The 18662-nt window shown below is 39.7% G+C and overlaps 1 protein-coding gene across 5 annotated transcripts in view; it reads left to right on the forward strand.

Moving 5' to 3' along the window:
• The first annotated feature begins 1621 nt into the window (after positions 1–1621).
• The window catches only part of LOC121591884 (WW domain-containing adapter protein with coiled-coil homolog), a 59158-nt gene continuing 42117 nt past the window's right edge, over positions 1622–18662 (forward strand). The window contains exons 1-11 of one of the 5 annotated variants that reach the window (XM_041912934.1): positions 1622–1727; positions 2140–2266; positions 2553–2577; positions 3254–3367; positions 3584–3767; positions 3864–4407; positions 4474–5257; positions 5341–5696; positions 5834–6087; positions 6185–6375; positions 6441–6568. In XM_041912934.1, coding sequence (XP_041768868.1) covers positions 2223–2266; positions 2553–2577; positions 3254–3367; positions 3584–3767; positions 3864–4407; positions 4474–5257; positions 5341–5696; positions 5834–6087; positions 6185–6375; positions 6441–6568 — 2624 coding nt within the window. In that variant the 5' untranslated portion in view covers positions 1622–1727; positions 2140–2222. Of the gene's footprint in view, positions 1728–2139; positions 2267–2552; positions 2578–3253; positions 3368–3583; positions 3768–3863; positions 4408–4473; positions 5258–5340; positions 5697–5833; positions 6088–6181; positions 6376–6440; positions 6569–9791; positions 10088–18662 lie in introns of those variants that run through there. The other 4 variants (XM_041912933.1, XM_041912932.1, XM_041912930.1 and 1 more) reach the window with 4 other exon arrangements.

Raw genomic sequence — 18662 nt, forward strand, 5'->3', positions numbered from 1 at the left:
CTTATTTTCCTAAGATTTGTGTTAAAAAGCACTTTAATTATTAATTTTATGTTGCTTATTTTGGCCCGTTTTGACAGCCATTTTGATGCGACGTATAAACAGAGCAGCCATTGACAGTTTGATGGTTATAGCGTACGGTGCGAACTGGCTAACAAATATTTATTTTTCTCTTAAGTTAGTGCATTGTTTGTCGTAAAATTGGTGATATTTGGTACAAGAAAGGTCATATTATGTGTCGACATACGCATTGTAGTGTTCTGATCAATTTTAAAAGGAATATTAAAAGGAATTCCAAATTCAAAGTGTGTTATTGTTCCGAGTTACGGCAAGAGCCCACAACATTGAGCTGTCAAAAATGAACATTTACTGTGTACCTATTTTCGGCAGCATTTAAAGTGAAAAATAACCTGTTTATCGTGATTTTAAAATTCCGAACAAGTTATAATAAATTAAATAAGCATAAAATCTTTAATATACACCACTTTTTCATTGTTTTACTCTTCTGATTCTCTTAATCACAAAACCTGCCGAATGATTGGCTGACAGCAAAGCTGCCGAAAAAAAGCACAATTTATTTGATATTTTGGAAAATACGTAATGAAATGGTGTGAAACTTCGTATGTGAATATCTAATAAGTACACTTTCACTACAAAATTGTATTTTGTGAAAATTTTTACCGCATTTGTGCAGAATTTCACGTTTTTAGCTACCCTGCCGAAAGTAGGTACACTGCCGAAAACTGGTACAGTTACCCCAGGTGAATTATTAATACGTTTGACAGGCGCCATCATTGAGTATTGTTATGTCAAATCACATACAATTTTCTACACCTCCCTGCAGCCCTTCTCGATTTTAATACCAGAGCTCCCAAGGTGTATGGATATTAGGAGGTGAAGTGCTTCAGAGCAAATTGACATTTCACGACTTGACAGAACAATACTGGGTGCTCCGGTATTAAAATCGGGAAGAGCTGGAGGGGGGTATAGAAAATTGTATGCGATTTGACATAACAGTACTCAATGATGGCGCCCGGTAAACGCGCTAATAATTCACCTTCTAAATAAACACACCTTGCTTGACATAACAACACTGGGTGCTCTGGTATTAAAATCGAGGAGGGCTGGAGGGAGATGTAGAAAATTGTATGTGATTTGACATAACAATACTCAAGGATGGCGCCTGTCAAACGTGTTAGTAATTCATCTGGTAAATAAACACACCTTGCAGAGCACCCAGTATTGTTATTTCAAGTCGTGAAATGTTTTTTGCTCTGAAGCACTTCACCTCCTAATATCCATACACCTTGATTGTGTGTTACCGTTCTAATAGACATAGAGCGATAAAATCTCCCTCGACAAAAAGTAGCTAAAAATTTTACTCTATGTAGATTAAAGTAGCTCAATTGTACCTAGACAACCTTCTTTTTATTTGTTTGAAACACACAAAATAAGAGCACATGAGTTAAATTTTATTTATTTGAGTTTTGAATCAGTCTGGCACATAACAAACTGAATATTTCGATTGTTTCGGACGAAGCAGGAAAGTCGCGCGAGACAAGTAGCTCTGTTTACAAATTGAGCTACATTTTATCGCGCAAGATGTTTTCGCGCTTGACGTTGTCGCACTATGTCTATTTGAACGGTTACGCACATAGCTATGTATTTCTTACGTTGTTGAATTGTTCGTCTTATTATTCTCGGGAGATGGCGGCGTAGTGTGAAAACTTGTAAATTACATCTATCGTTAAAACTTTTGGCTTTATTGCTGAAAGCCTTTTTATAGTGCAATCGTTTTTGATTCTTAAATCATATGGTCTTTTTTGGTTTTTGTGAGATGCTGATTTATCCTTGAATATTTCATTCAATCCGTAGCAATTCAATCGAGGACTGCAGAATGAGATCGAATCGTCCTCTTGGGATGTTGGATGTGCTGTCTTAATATAGTTAGCCATCTCAATTTGTTACTTTCGTCGCCATTAACAGTTTTAAATCTAGAGTTTTCTTGTCTTTTTTGTTAACAATAATTGCAGAAGCGTGTTTTTTCCATATTTTTGTTATGCACGGCTCTGGCTCCTCTTATGAGTGTTTGTATATTTTACAACAAATCGTGTAAACTATCATATAATTGATCCTCCCTAGCTATAGTGAAAATTCAAAAAAGTGAATTTAGTGAAAAACGCGTGTAAGGACTAGGAACGCGGAAACAATATTTACGTTATTAAATGGTAATGCATGCCAGGAAACCGCAACGTTTGCTAAGCGATGGGTAAATTTCTATTTGACATTCCTTGTACATAATAAATGTAGACATTCATACGGAAAAAAGATTTTTAGCTATTGAATCTTTATTTTTGATATTTAATCGATGTTTAAAACGTTATCTCTTTATTGATATCATTTCTCAAAAAAGTGTTGTTAAATTAGTAAATGATATCAAAATGAGTTAATTTTGACGATCTTAAAATAACTGATATCAATGCAGTCTGATACATTTAGGTTAATATACATATCGATATCCTTTAATTCGTTACCCTGTGATTTTTTCTTTCTAGATATCATCAGTCTCATCAGTATCAGGTAATATACACACATTTAAGGCACATATCTTTCCTCGATTAGTGCAAATTTTCGAGTTGGACATTTGTTTGAACGAATTGTACAGCTTTGACCACTCAATGGACAAACGTCAATTAGATTTCCTGCCATTTAAATTTTAAAATATTTCATTTCGGTAAAATGTTATATTTTTCATTATATTTGTCAGCTGTGATTTATCTTACTGAAATTCCCAATTTCATTCTACGCCTATGTTTTAGATGTATTTCACTTTTTTATCGCGATTTTTTAGCTTATGCTTTTCACACAACAGCTATAATGAATAAGATGTTACTATGTATCATATACAATGTACAATGTCACCGCTAGAATAGCCATCACCAAAGAAATAAGATTGTTATCATTCAGTACATTAAATTTTGAACTGACAATTTCATTTGCTATTATTATTTTGATGAAGTATTATTCAAGATCATACTCCGTTCTAGATCATTTAGAAGAATCCCTCGATCATAAACGAAACAACTAGGTAATTTGCGATCATTTTTACAATAATATAATATATTTACCATCTTTGTATACGACGCGATCGTTTTATTTCTGAATAAAAAAATATTAAGACGGACGGGAAAAGGCTGGATTTGGTAAAATGACATATTCATACAACTTGATTTGATAACTTGATTTTTTTTTCTAGAACACAAAATATAGTTCCTCCAAAAGGGACTATGAACGCGAATCTTCGTCTAGATCCACTTGTTATAATCGGGATCGGGATAATTCACCAGCTGGAGGAACAATAAATGGTAGAATAATTTAAAAAAAGTATATCTGGCTCAATTAAACAGTAGTCATATTAATATACATGTATATGTGTTTTTTAGATTCCCCTCGAGATCGGGACCGAGAACGTGATCGTGATCACCGTGACCGTGACCGTGACCGTGACCGTGACCGTGACCGTGACCGTGACCGTGACCGTGACCGTGACCGTGACCGTGACCGTGACCGTGACCGTGACCGTGACCGTGACCGTGACCGTGACCGTGACCGTGACCGTGACCGTGATCGTGATCGTGATCGTGATCGTGATCGTGATCGTGATCGTGAAAGAGAAAGAGATCGTGATCGATATCAATCATCTGGGTACGCAATGAGTAAACTGCGTGACAAGGAACGCGATCGAGATTATAAAAAAGAAAAATATTCAGGTTTGTTTGTGTAATTTGATAACATATATGAATACATTACGTATTTTGTATGTTTGTTTCATTTGTTTTACATCGCTTTTTCATTCTTGTTTTTAGACTGTTCTCGGTCACCTAAGAGAGGCCGCAGTGAAAGAGACATAGATCATCGTGTAATGCACGATAGGAGATTTAAAATGACGACATCTTCACTCCTCGATAAACGCGGAACTTCTAGTGATGATCGCGAACGTGAACGAATTGAACGAGATAGAGATCGCGAACGAGATCGTTTACGAGAACGCGAGCGCGACAGAAGCGGTGGTGGTAATATCGGTGGTATCGGAGGTAATGCTAATACTAGCAACAACATGGGAGTACTAGGCAGCATTTCAGCGACTATAATTGCCAATGCGCTTAATAGTGGAAATTCTAACAGCAGTATGATAAGCTCTTCTGTAAATACTCCTGCTGGTAATACAAGCAGTAGTGTTGGAGGTAACATATCTGGAAATAGTATCAACCAAAGCAACGATCGAGATCGTGTGAACCGTGTTGGAGATTGGAGTGAACATGTTAGCTCATCCGGAAAAAAATATTACTATAACTGCAAAACAGAAGTATCGCAATGGGAAAAGCCTCGCGAGTGGATAGAGAAAGAAAGGTAAGTTTCTTTAATGGATAAGTAGTTTGCTTGATATCGTAAGAAAGATTTTTTATGATCCTACAGTCGTGTGTTAGTTAAGGAGCAGCAGCGGGATTATCGAGAAAAAGATCGCGACCGTGATAAAGATAGGTGCGGAGAAAAAGAACGTGATGAACGCTATACGTCAACTATAGTAAATCGTTCATCCGCTTCAGCATACGGAAAACATTCCAGCAGCAGTAGCAGCAGTAGCAGCAAAAATAATTCTCGAGGACGATGGCAACCCTTAGAAAACCAATTAGCTTCTTCAAGAAGGCGAACCATCGAGGAAGAAAATCCGGACATGGATATCAGTCCTGGTGACTCTACACCAACCTCGGATGCTAGTTATTCTCACTCTAGTACACCCACTGCTGGTCTATCTCAAATAGGTTCCCAGCATTCACAGACAAATATTGGTATATCTGGTGGAAGTGGCAGTACAAACACAACAGCTATCGCTGTTTCGAGTAGTTTAACACCGATGTCATCATCTGTGATTGGATTAAACACCGCCGTTGGAAACAACAGCAATGCGGTTTTGGAAGGTGTTAACCATAACTTACCTGGTCTCTTGCCACGAATGGTGTCCAACTCTGCAGTTAACCAAACATGCGCTTACGCACAGTCGACGGCACCACAAGGTGTAGTGTCCTCATTTAATCCAACTTCATGCTCTTCCTTGGGGGTGAGTATGCTGTCTCCAGCCTTGCATCACGCCACGCATAATTCTGGTACTGCTGCTTCGACATTATCGTGTACACAAGCATGCCCACCAGATGTAGGAATTCTCAGCTCTAATGCCCCAGGACCTTCATCATCACTTACGGTCTGTGTTGTAATGCGTTGGACATATATTAAATGCTGTTCTATTTTAACATTCTTACATTTTCTTTTCTTGACCTCTTACAGTCATCGCAGCAACAAAATGTTTCAACTCATTCAGTAACACAACAACAAGGCTCTACAATTATGCAACAGATCACTCATGTGCAACAGCAACCGTTACATTCTCAACATTTCACGCAGTCTTCCATCCAAGCATCATCTGCTAGCAGTGGGACAGTCATCAGTGTCACAACATCGTTAGCAGGATTACCCAAAATTCTTTCTCAGATTACTGGAAACAAATCCATAGAACAGAATGACCTTAATCCACAAAAGGCCTTGCAAACTATCAATAATGCGTTAATGATGCAGTCCCGGCAACAGAATCCCAGTATTGTGCATGATATAGGCAACAGTCCTTCAATGTTGATTAATTTAAGGTAAGGCCTTTTCATCCAGTACCGAAAGTGTACGATGAAATTCGACTTTTTTAATCCCCAACTCATTAAGACTGTGAATTCTTGTTTAAAGCTATTTCAATAATATAATTTTCATTTAAATATATATATATTTTCAGAGAGCATGCATTACAATCGCCACTTTACAACGTATCTAATTTATCGCATACTGTCCATTCGTCTTCTCTTCCAATTGGATCGGCAATTCTTTTAAATCACAGCACACAACACAATAATACATCCAATAGCCAATCGAATATGATAAACAACATGAACTTGGGAGGATGCAGTAGTGGTAATACAGCCCTTACGAGTGATGGACCTCCGACCCCTACGCAAGAGCTTGATTTGCCATTGGTAGATCATAGAAAAAGTAAGTGATAATTTGTATGAATTTGAATCTTCTGCATGATTACAAACAGAAAATAATAAGATAATTGTACATATTTTTGTTCCATAATTTTTAGTAGTAGATGGATTGGGTAACGTTGTGGTGACATCGACTACGTCCAGCTCCGTATGCAGTCTACAGAGCGTCATGGCGTCATCTCAATGCGGCCGATCTCAGGGTCCAAATTTAACGCCTAGCTTAGCAAAATATTTCCGTGCCGATCTTATATCTCACGTTACTGGATGGCCATCAGAAATATTGGAAAAGACGGTAAATTTAAATCAATAAACAATGGATGATTAACTTCATAAAGTGTATACCATTTTACTTTTCAGATTCAAAAACTTTCCGAGGAAGCACATATTTTAGGAGATTTACAATGCAGCAAAGTATCTGCTGAGTTAAAATGTGCAAGAAGTTTAGTTAGAATAACCGAAATTACTGCAACCCTGCAAGAACAGAAGTATGTATTGAATTATTGTAAATATGTTTTAGTTAAACATTCTTTGAAACCTGCCATGTGGTGATTTTAAATCGCTTTCCTCTTACATTTCATTCCTTCATGTCTTAAATTATAAATCGTATAGCTGTTACAAATACTGATGCAATGCGTTCGTGGGTAATTTCAAATCGGACTCTTCAGTTTGTCGGTCAAGGTCTGCCTGCACCATTTGTGGGGTTGACTTTAAGTGACTTATGGATTACCCCCCCCCCCCCCATAGCAGGATAGTCAGTCCTACGTATGACGGCACGGTCCATTTGGGGTTTGAACTCATGACGGGCATGTTGTTAAGCCGCACGAGTTGACGACTGTACCACGAAACCGGCCTAACTAGCGCCATACCACTAGCGTTGCGAAAAGTAGCACAAATCATTATGCTTTGCGCACAGTGCGCACAGTGCGCACTTCTAACTAGTGCCGAAGTGCTAGCTCTTCCACACAGTGCGCTTTCTGAGCACATGGAGCATGGTGTGCAGTGCGCACAGTGCGTCACATAGGAAAAGTCCGAAAATTTAGTAAATAATTGTTTTATTAGTATTTTGTAGAATTCCCATTAGTCGCGTTCACACACGGCATATTCTGCTAGAAAATATCTGTCAAACACACATTTTCACTGAGATAGGGGAAGTCCAGCAGTCTCTGGCGAATCTTTTTCGAGCAATTCAAGCTATCCATCGCTGTATAGATTGCAAAAATATTTGCTTGCAATAGTTTAACAGCCCGAGCAAAATACAGTCAAGACAGTCGTCTCTTATTTGTGAGGCGGTGGGATTGTTCCCTAGTTACGCGGTTTCTGCGTTCCCGACGAATCCGCGTAACTCGAATATCCACGTATGTCGAATTTCACGTTTGTTGACTAAAATACTGTTGATTACTCGGATTATTTATTTTATTTAGTTCTTTAATACACTTCATCATTTATTTGATATGATTCGTGCAGAAAATTCTACCATTGGGGGCCTTCACGATTCTAGTTAGTTTTTTGTATGGAGTTTGACAGTTGGAGGCTGAAATCATGTAAACATTCGATACAAAACCACACAAAAAACTAGCCTGCAATTTTCAGTCTAGATAATTCTAGCCTCAAAGCTAAAATTAGATTCGAGTACCTGCTCGAAAACACGGTGTTGTTTACATTTATCCCAAGGTGCATTAAATAGATCAGGTGGTGGAATCCTGAAATTAAAGTGTATGTAGTGCAGCATAGCATTTTCTCATAGCATTTTTTTATAACCAATTTTGAACATCACTTTTTGACAGAACGAGTGAAAACTTTTGTTCCAACGAGCTTTCTGGAGGCTTGACGAATACTCAAAACACTCTTACAATCTTCATTCAGAAGCAGAAGTGATAAAAATCAGCCTTCTAAATTCATACACCTTGGGATAAGCACACCTGTATATTATACTCACTTAGATAGCTGTTCGAAAAATGCTATGCAATTCAAACAGCTGACAGGCTGTAATTTCAGCCTACGAGCTTACAACGGAAAGCGCCCAATTTCTGTCTTTTAAGCGGTTTCAAATTATTAGCCAAAATGCAATTTATAACGAACTTGAAGCAAATTGTACTGATTTGACATTTAATCTGTCAAATTTAGGAATCCGCGTAAGTCGAGAACCGTGTAACGCGAGAACAGACTGTACTTAGGTTGAAAGTGAATACAAATTCCATACAAAATAGAAAGAGACAGAACATTTAGGCTTTGACTGTTGCTATGAAACTTTGAACACGACTGCAAATTGGAGCATACATAATTCAATCACCATGGCAACACCATACACAAATAAGAGCATGGTGTTAACGTAGCCGGTCTCATGGTACAGTCGTCAATTCGTACGACGTAACAACATGCCCGTCATGGGTTCAAGCCCCAAATAGACCGTGCCGCCATACGTAGGACTGACTATCCTGCTATGGGGGGGGGGGGGGGGGAATCAATAAGTCACTGAAAGCCAACCCCACAAGTGGGTTGGCAGGCCTTGACCGGCATCGGTTGTTGAGCCAAACAAGAAGAAGAAGTTAGCGTATGGAGTATAACGTACCTATTGGCATCTATAGCCTGCAATCTTTTGGTCATGTTTTGGGTCAATTTCAAACAAAGGTTTGCATTAATTTTATGCTATTTTTGTTCTTTATTTCTTCCAAAAAATTCAAATTTGAAAGGCTTTTGTTTTGCACCATTTTTTTTTATTTTTATACCAAACATGCTCAATTTTATTAAGGTTCGGTGACTGAGGAGGAGTTGCGAATATTAATGGGCAATTATATACCAACGAAATCTTTATCATTCAAGCCTTGTGCTTCGGATCATTGTCCTGATAAAACGCATTATCACTTGCTGAATTGACAACTTGGTTGAACAATTGCCTTCAGTATATCAATACAATATGTTGACTCCATAATTCCACGTAGGACATGCATTTTGCCAACACCTTTCTCAGTCAAACAGCTCGTGTCTTTCTTGTTTACCGTGATTATCTTTGACTCAAATTCTTTGACTCAAAATATATCTTTATCTATATATTTTTTTAGAGATCTTGAGCCCAAACACTCCATTATTTTCTGATATAACAGATGTACCGACCAAACAAATGTTTTTTTTTTTTTTAACAACGCCCTACTGTTAAATGATTAATATCAATGCACGACAGTGAGATCGCCGTATATCTCGTATAGCTCTTCGTTTTAACGGCTTCTCCATTGTGCTTTACCCTTCACCATTTTATAACTCACAATTTGTCTAATTACAACAGTAGTTTGCTTCGGCATTGTTGAATCGTACTTGTTCTTTAATTTACAAACTCGCTACTGAAAGCAGTGATACGTTCCAGATTGTACCTTGCCATAAAATGTTAATATGTTACGAGAATTCCTAGAAAATAGAAATTTCCGACTTCAAAAGCCTAGCGTTAACTTGTTTGGTTCACTTTAGTGTTTGGTTTTATGAATCTTTGGTTGAGATACATCCATATGAATCTTCAGTGATGAGTGATTAGAATCTCAAGTCGAATCTTTACAGATTAATGAATCTAGAAAGACTCACAAATCTTTAAAAGATTCGTGAATTCTCTAAAGATTCGTGAATATTCAGGAATATTCAGGAATCTCTTAAGGTTCATGAATGTATAAGGTTCATGAATGTATAAGGTTCATAAATCCTTTAAAATTCTTATATTTCCAGGGATTAATGAATCTTTAGAGATGTATGATTTTCAAAATATTGAATTTGTCCAATCCCTCTAACAAAATTGCCCGTTGTGGGTTCAAGCCTCGCATGGACCGTCTTCCTGTAGCAAAACAAAGTATCTGGCTGCGTGGTACTTTCCAAGAAGTCTCGAAATGCTGTATAAGCTGTCATAACCACCTAGGTTGTTCCGTCCAAAAGAAGAAGAATAAAAAGCTCAAGCTTAATGATTTTTTAGATATTTATGAATCCCTTGAGATATAGGGGTGGCCACTCAACCGGGAAAATGGGGATTAGCCGGGAATTTTCCGGGAAAAACCAAGTAAAAACGGGAAATTCTCAAAAAAAAAAAATCGGGAAATTATCACAATATTTATTGATCATTGTTTACCATCGTGCCAAGTGCATTTTAAATTAACGGGATGTTTTGTATATTGTTCCCAAACTTACCACAGGCCAGTAAATGTGTATGGACATCATTTTCCGTTTCTCACATATGGTACGCAATATATGTGCTTCTCATTCGCACTGGTGTAATACTAACGTTCACCGATATCGGTTTGCGCATCTCTGGTATGGTGTGCCTATTCGTGCTACCTTGCACTCGTCTTTTGTTATTCATCTCTCGTGATGTTGCGGTCTTGTCGAATTTAACGGTGGATTTAATGGGCGATCCCAATAACGCCCCATACTCCTCAAGACGATAACTGTTAATTTTTATCCCCTTTAGTAATTTTAAGGTTATCCACTCACACATCGCCTGTACATTGGCTTTTTGCATTTTGGGTATTTTTCCCATATCTGCTCGATTAGTACTCGATACGTCTGAAATTGTGGGTTTGTGTGTGATCAAGTGTGTTGGAAGCGCTAAGATTTGGCGAGCTCGTAAATTAGACTTTCTTCTATCGTTTGACGATGCCGTCGAGCTCATTTCACATTCGTGTCTTTAATTTTTCATGAAAAACAAAAGTGAATTTTGTGTGACGTTATTTTATAAAAAATCGATATTATTTAAGTATAAAATGGCTACATGACGAACTATGACGATAGGAAACATCATTTCCGAGCGAATCTAGAAAAAAAAAAACGAAAAAACCGCATCACAGTTGATTTTAAAGGCCTTTTTCTAAATTCTCTTAAACTGCTGCAGTTTATGGGAAGTTTAAGGCTTTAGTTTAAAGGAATTTGCTCGAATTCCCGATTATTCGTGCTCGAAAATGTTAATTGGGATTAGTGATAGGCGTTTCGGAGCGCACCAACGGCTACGGAGCCGGCTCCGGACCCGTTGGTACGGAGCAGGCTCCGGAGCCGTTGGAGCGGAGCCGGCTCCCAAGCCGTGGGTGCGGAGCCGGCTCCGGAGCCGTGGATGCGGAGTCGGCTCCGGAGCCGTGGATGCGGAGTCGGCTCCGGAGCCGTCGGAGCAGAGCCGGCTCCGGAGCCGTTGGAGCACACACAAATCCACAATTTCAGACGTATCGAGTACTAATTGAGCAGATATGGGAAAACAATTTCGAGCAAATGTCACTTGGGTTGCTGCCTTCCTTGACTTTTCCGAATCGAGAATCGAAGAACAACCGTTTTTATAGCTCAGCTATAAATTATCGTGGTTTTTTTTAAACCGTTGTGTCAATGACCAAATTTACATCTTCATCTCTACGACCGGCATACCCGGGTATCCCATACATTATGTATGGGGGATTAAACTTTTTTGTGCTAAAACTTTAATAGCTTCTGTTCTAATCGTAGTTTTTGAATGAAATTTGACATCGTGTTATTGGTAGAATTTTAAAAATTCATTTAATAATTTTTATATAACCTTAAACTAATGATTACTCGTTTTGATACCAATAACAAGTCAATAATACTGCATATATTATGGCATTATTGTTATGGCATTAATCATATTTTATTTTCAACTTTTTTAACGTGTAGTTCAAACGCGGGATAAGTATATTAAATGAAATTAATTATGATTATATAAGCTTAATTTACATTCAAAAAAAAGAGTAATAAAATAATTTTTGATTTGATTTCAGTCTCCACAATGATCACACTTTGTTATAATTTTGGAGTGATGTGCACAAACTGGTTTCCTACATTCATCACAAACTTTTTTAGTAGACCCTTTTTTTAACACAAAGGAAACAAGTCCCGGTGTGCTTAACCCTACCACTAGCGTCCCGTTTAATTGGAGTCATTGTTTCATTAGTAATTGGTGCTTTTATAGGACCTCCTTTCATAACCACTACGTGGCCCGAAGTGAAGCAAAATTTGTATATTATCTGATTGAATTTCTATTTCTGGCATTGCCAATGGTTCACACAGTTGTTGAAGGAACATACGTCTCTTGTTTGTGGACGTGTTATACTGAGGATTATTTTCTTTGTACAATATGAATGCAGCAAAAGCTGCTACATCTAACATATTGTAAAAAAGCAAGGTTAACTGATTTTTCAGGCTGTAGAAAGACCGGTTTACAGCCAGGATCCTTGCGCGCAACTCAGCTTCCATGTTGTTGTCGTTGCTGACCTTAGATCCCAGATATGTGAATTGTGGGACGACTTCAAAAGTGCGTTCATCAATCTGTACATCACGCTTTCGTAGATTCTGATTATTTATTGGTAGGCCCGCTGATGTTGCCACCATCTGCTTGGTCTTTGCCTCGTTTATCTGCAATCCGAGGTTCTCTACCGCCTGAGTGATCATCAGTTGAAGGATAAAAAAATCAAAAGAATTTTTAAAATTATATCAACTAAACAAAGGCAAAGAATAATAATGTATACACTTTCTCTTCAAATTTAATGCAACTCCTACGGCTAGAACAGGAGTTATTAAAGTTTTAGCATAAAAATCTTTCATTCCCCATACAAAATGTATGGGATACCCGCGTGTGCCGGTTGTAGAGGTAAGGGATACAAAAAGTGTATCGGAGAAAAAAAATATTTCGAGTTTTTTTTAAATTATGTTTTTGCACGAAAATGAAGAGAATAAAAAAGTCTAAAGATACATGAGCAATTTTTGTCGCTGCGACTTCTCTGTAAAAAGTTATTAAAGATAAAAAATCTAAATCATACCCGGGTATCCGGTTGTAGGGTTGACGGTTAATGGAATGGAATGGGTGAAAAATGAAACCAAGAGCGTGTGTTACGCAGGAGTAAATAGATAAAAGCTAGTTCAAAAAGGATGTCGTTGAACCCACTTCTTATCACATAAAATACACTTCCCATAAAACAAATCAAGATAAAGTCCCAAAATTAAGAAAACCCCTGAAATGTCCTGTATCTATTCGTGAGGTGCATCATAAGCGTCGTGCGAGTAACAGCATAATGCATGGCTGCTGTTTTACAGGAAATCCGTTCTTCGCAGATTTTTATGTTTTCTCCAGCGGCTGGTTGGTCCATGACTTCCGATTACCCTTTTAAAAGGTGTGTGATGACATCTGTTGTTAATCAGCAATTGATAGCAGATGCAAATTATCTTTGTCGCGGGGTAAAGTCTTTACACGTTAGTGTCATGATACTCCTAAACCACCAAAAAGCAATATTTTTAAAGGTTTTATCGTCGTTTTTTCATCAGTTGTTTGCTCATATAAAACTTCCGAAAATATAAAGAATGCATTTGCAGGGCTGTTACAGCTAGCGCGGATTTCGCGCGTTTTTACTCTTCATCGGCGCGGATTTTGCGGAAATAGAAAAAAAAAATGTACAAAATCGTCATTATTTGGTAAAAACTCGAGAAGGTTTCCGAGACGGAGGTATTCTCGAAAAAGAGGTTATTTGGACCATACACGCAGTAATGAAGAATGAATTGTTCAACTCCGCTGAAAAGGACACCAAGGTGTTAAGCGCGATAGCGCCAAATGATTTGAAGGGGTTCAGTTTGTATCGGCAGAAAATGACCGATATGGTCAATTACGATATCGGACCATTCTTCAGGGACCTTTTCTTGAAGGATGTATGGGGAGAGTATTTTTCGCTGATGTTCGATGAGACCAAAGGAAACAACAGACTCAATGAAATGGAAGTGACGGTGAAATATTTTTCGAGCCACCTGACGAAGCTGATGTTCTTCTATCTGAATTCCGATTTCTCGGTAAAGCCCTTTGGTGGTAGCAAAAGGTCCTGATAGTTTTCCATCCACCCTCACCTGGCATGTGACGTTGGTCATAGTCATTCTAACTAGCCTTATCAGTTTGGCCGGGATTCCAAATGAGCTCATAGCGTCGTATAGTTTTACCCTGGCTATGCTGTCATACGCGGCTTTAAAGTGTATGAAGATGGTATGTGTCGTTTCTGTATTCAGCCATCTTCTCCAAGATCTGCCACATGGTGAAGATCTGATCAGTGGTTGATTTTCCGTTTCGGAATCCTCTTTGATAGTTTCCGGCTATCTCTTCGACGTGCGGGACAAGGCGATCCTGGAGGATCAGGGAGAATATTTTATAGGCGGTATTCAACACCGTAATACCCCTGTAGTTGTTGCAGTCCAACCTATCTCCCTTCTTGTATATGGGGTAGATGATGCCGAGATTCCAGTCACAAGGCATAGATTCGCTATCCCACACCTCAGTAACAATTTGATGAATCTCGTTTTCTAGTCGTGCACCTCCATTTTTGACCAGTTCGGCTGCATTTCCGTCGGTTCCGGGTGCCTTGTTATTTTTCAGCCGACGGATAGTCTTTCGTGTTTCTTCTATGCTAGGTGGCAGTAGCATGACACTATCTGCTAGTGGCGCTTCTAGCTGTTCGCTAAACTGGTCATTGAGTAATTCATCAAAGTACTGAGCCCACCGCGAGAGGACCTCTGGCTGGTTACTGACCAGATCTCCATCCTTGTTGCGACAGCAGGTAACCTTAGGTACAACGTTGTTTCGGTGACCTGCTATCGCTTGGTAAAACTTTCGTGTCGGTCCGTACGCCTCTCTGGTTTGCTCGAGTTCCCGCATGTTTTGCTCTTCCAAAGCATGTTTCTTGGAGCGGTGAACTCGTTTCTCTTCGCGTGTGAGCCGTGAGTATTCCTCTGCGCATGCACGCGTTCTATGCCGTTGCTGCAGTGCTCGGTATGCAGTTGAGTACAGTGACTAAGAAAAAAATCGTTTGACACGGGAAATGTTAATTCGACACCCAAGATTTCTGACAAAGTTACTGGACCCATTTTAGCAAACAAAAATAAGGATAATAAGACTCTGGTTATTGTACCAAAGGTCGGTCAATCATGTTAAAAGACAAGAGCTTACTTTCGCGCTGAGATGGATCCAAGGAAGCAGCAGGTGTCAGTATTCCGTAACGTCAAGGACGGTCAGGTGTATGTTCAATGTTCTGCTCAGGTTAAATTAGATGAACTCAGGAAAGAAGTAGAAAACATGTTTGGCAAAACTAGAGGAAATAAATGTGGGATTTGATAGGTGTAAAATTTCGAAGTCCGTGCATGCTATGCGGTGTTATGGTTGTGGTCAATTTAATCACAAGAGCACCGAGTGCAAGAATAAGCAAGCTTGTTCAAAATGTGGTGATGAACACAAAACGTCAGAATGGACTTCATCTTCTTTGAAATGTGTGAATTGCGTGTTAGCTAACTCTGCTAGAAACCTTAAACTAGATGTAAGACATGCAGCCAATGATTATGATTGTCCTATGTTCAAAAAAACAGATAGGAAGGCGTATTCAATTTTTACAATAGCAAGTAGGGGGGGAGGTAGAACGGTTCCGAGAGATTTTATATTTCAATGTAGCCGGTCTTTAGTCCAACTACGCCATGTTTCGTGAGACAGTAGAGAAATTTCAACCATTGTTGGTCTTAATCTCTGAAATTCATGTGATTGAGCAAGAAGCATTTCAGCAATTTCTTATTAATGGTTATAAGGTGGTGTCGTGTTTGTCCCACTCACGCCATACAGGAGGTGTTGCTGTTTATGCCAGGAGCGAAATTGTCCTAAAGGTGATTTTTCATTGGAGGGTAATTGGTTTCTTGGTGTTGCAGGTTCCAAGGGAATGACAGTAGGCAATTATTGGATATTGTATTATTCGCCAAGTGCGAGTGACTCTAGGTTTGTAGACATTTTGGACGAATGATTAGATAGGCTCTTGAACTTTAGCAAACTTAACATTACCGTCGGTGATTTCAATATTGACTGGTTGAATGTTGAAAAATCTGTGAAGGCGAAAAGCTTAATGGATTCATTAAATATGGAACAAAAAGTTAATGAATTCACAAATTGCTAGGTAGAGTAGAACATTGATCGATCAGGTTTACAGTAGCACAGACTCAATCAAGGTCATTACTGATCTGTTATTAAAAATATCGGATCATGAAACACTTGTTTTGAATATAAGCGTGGAACGTTGTGAAACGATTCAACGAAAATTTAAATGCTGGAACAGGGTCTCGAAATTTGCTATTTGCAGTCATGTGTCACAAGGTTTAGGGCAAGAAGTACCGAGCTTCAACGAAGCTGCAGACTTGTTATGGAACACATTGAAAAAAGCTATGGGCACCTTGGTTGAACAGAAGACAATCTTGTCAAGAGAGACTGGTAGGTGGTATACTTTGGAAGTAAGCCATGCCTAACGGAAAAGTCACAAAGCCTTACCAGCATTTTATTAGATCAAACTCAGGTTACGATTGGACTGAATACACTAGACTAAGGAATTCAAACAGCAGGAATCTCAAAATTACTCGTAGAAATTACTTCAGTGGTGAGATACTTAATCATGGGGCCCTCACGATTCTAGACAGTTTTTTGTATGGAGTGTGACAGTTGAAGGCTGAAATCATGTAAACACTCCATACAAAACCACACATAAAACTAGCCTGCAATTTTCAGTCTAGATTATTCTAGCCTCAAAGCTAGAATTAGATTCGAGTATCTGCTCGAAAAATTGGCAAAACAAGGTCCCGCTGCGCAAAGCGACGGAAGGCGTTATGGCGTTCTGAGAATTTTATCATGCCTTCCTTTTCTCTCCAACGGCAAATTTGTCAAGCAGCTCGTCGAGCTACCCGTCCCTGGCTCCACCTCATTCCCCTCGCCTGAGCGCGCTGCCGAAGGTTTGGATGTGTTGGTGCGTCAGACGGCCAATCGCTGTCAGCCGTCGTCCGTGCTTTTTCCCTCCATAGCGCCATCTCTTTCTCGCGTGTGGTCAATGCTCGCGAGCTGTTGTGGCGCCTAAAAATGCCGTTAACAAACATTGCGGCGATGAAGTTGCATTTTCACAAATCAAACCAAAAAATCGCAATGAGTTCAAACACTGTAATATAAAAATGACTAAGGAATCGCTAGTTTACGCAGGAGGGTTTGCTGTGCAACGCGCAGAACCCTAATTCGCATTAACACGTTCAGTCCGGCGCTAATTTTCATGAGCTTACCGTTCCGCCGGCATCTAGAACGCAAGCTGATTGTGCAACCGGCATATTGGAAAGTTCACTGGCAGTCCCTGGGGCCTGCCATCGAACTTAACGTGTTAAGCATTAAGCATAACTTTGTTACACTAAGCTTTTTTGCTTTCGTATGGTGTAGATTACACAGATATGCTGAGCCGTCTGCGCAAGGGTGTGAGTGTGCGTGTGTGTGCCAAAACTGTCGCCAAATGTGTTTTCTTCCGGAATGTTATGATCGATCGAAGGAAGGAAGGAAGGATCGAAGATCCGCCGCTGGTTCATGACGGTGTTTTTTTTTATCGGGGAGGTGCATCCTTCCCCCTGCCTGCTGCGTATGCACCGGGCAGGAGACAGTGTAGCAGTATGCAAGTTGCACACTGGATAGGAGCGGGCCCGCGGCACCGCCATCATTCCGCACATCTGCATGCACGTCGTGGGTTCTAATCGCGTATGTACCTTGCTACGGGGTTAGTCACCGGCTCCGACTACGTGGTACTCAAGTCCTGAAAAGGCCGGCATGATCGCGTTGGCTATTACGCCAATACTAATAATAATAATAATAATAATAATAATAATAATAATAATAATAATAATAATAAAAAGAACTTAGCATAGCAGTGCACACCCGGGTAAGAGTTTGTCTTGTCTTTGTATGGATTCAATTCAAAATGTTGTTTCCACTTGCGTCCGCTAGCTGAATTAGAAATAAATGTGCAACATATCATACGCACGTTTGCTTTGATCGTGTGTCTTTTTAATACCACCAACAGCAGAGCCGATCGCAAAGATGCCAATGCCAATGGTTGTGTTGTCTCTCAGGTAGCAAGATCGAAAATGCATGGACTTTGTAGTCGTAGCGGATGAAAATGTACGCATCAGAATCAAATAGTTTTGGGGTTTCCACACACACACACACACACACACACACACACACACACACACACACACACACACACACACACACACACACACACACACACACACACACACACACACACACACACACACACACACACACACACACACGCACGCACGCACGCACGCACGCACGCACGCACGCACGCACGCACGCACGCACGCACGCACGCACGCACGCACGCACGCACGCACGCACGCACACACACACACACACACACGCACGCACGCACGCACAAACACACACACACTCCCCCCCAACTAGACCACCCCCCCACGCATGATCGATTACGGCTACCTTATCGGTAGAACGGTTGGTTCAGCTTTCTTGTAGCATCCTCAACCCTAGCGCCGGGCGGGGAGGGGGATCGCGACATGATAGAGTGAACGGTCACTTTCCCCGCGCTGTGTGCGTGTGTGTGTCAAGACCCGAAAACTCGTGACAAATTTCGGCACATTTAAAAAAATATTTTTTTGCCACTATATATTGTGCTACATGATGCTTAGAAGGTCGTTGAAGCATCAAACATGTTCAAATTAAAAATATATTAGATTAGTGTTAGACGTTCTCCTACGCTT

Source organism: Anopheles merus, chromosome 2L (genome assembly GCF_017562075.2).
Source record: "Anopheles merus strain MAF chromosome 2L, AmerM5.1, whole genome shotgun sequence".
NCBI lineage: Eukaryota > Metazoa > Arthropoda > Insecta > Diptera > Culicidae > Anopheles > Anopheles merus.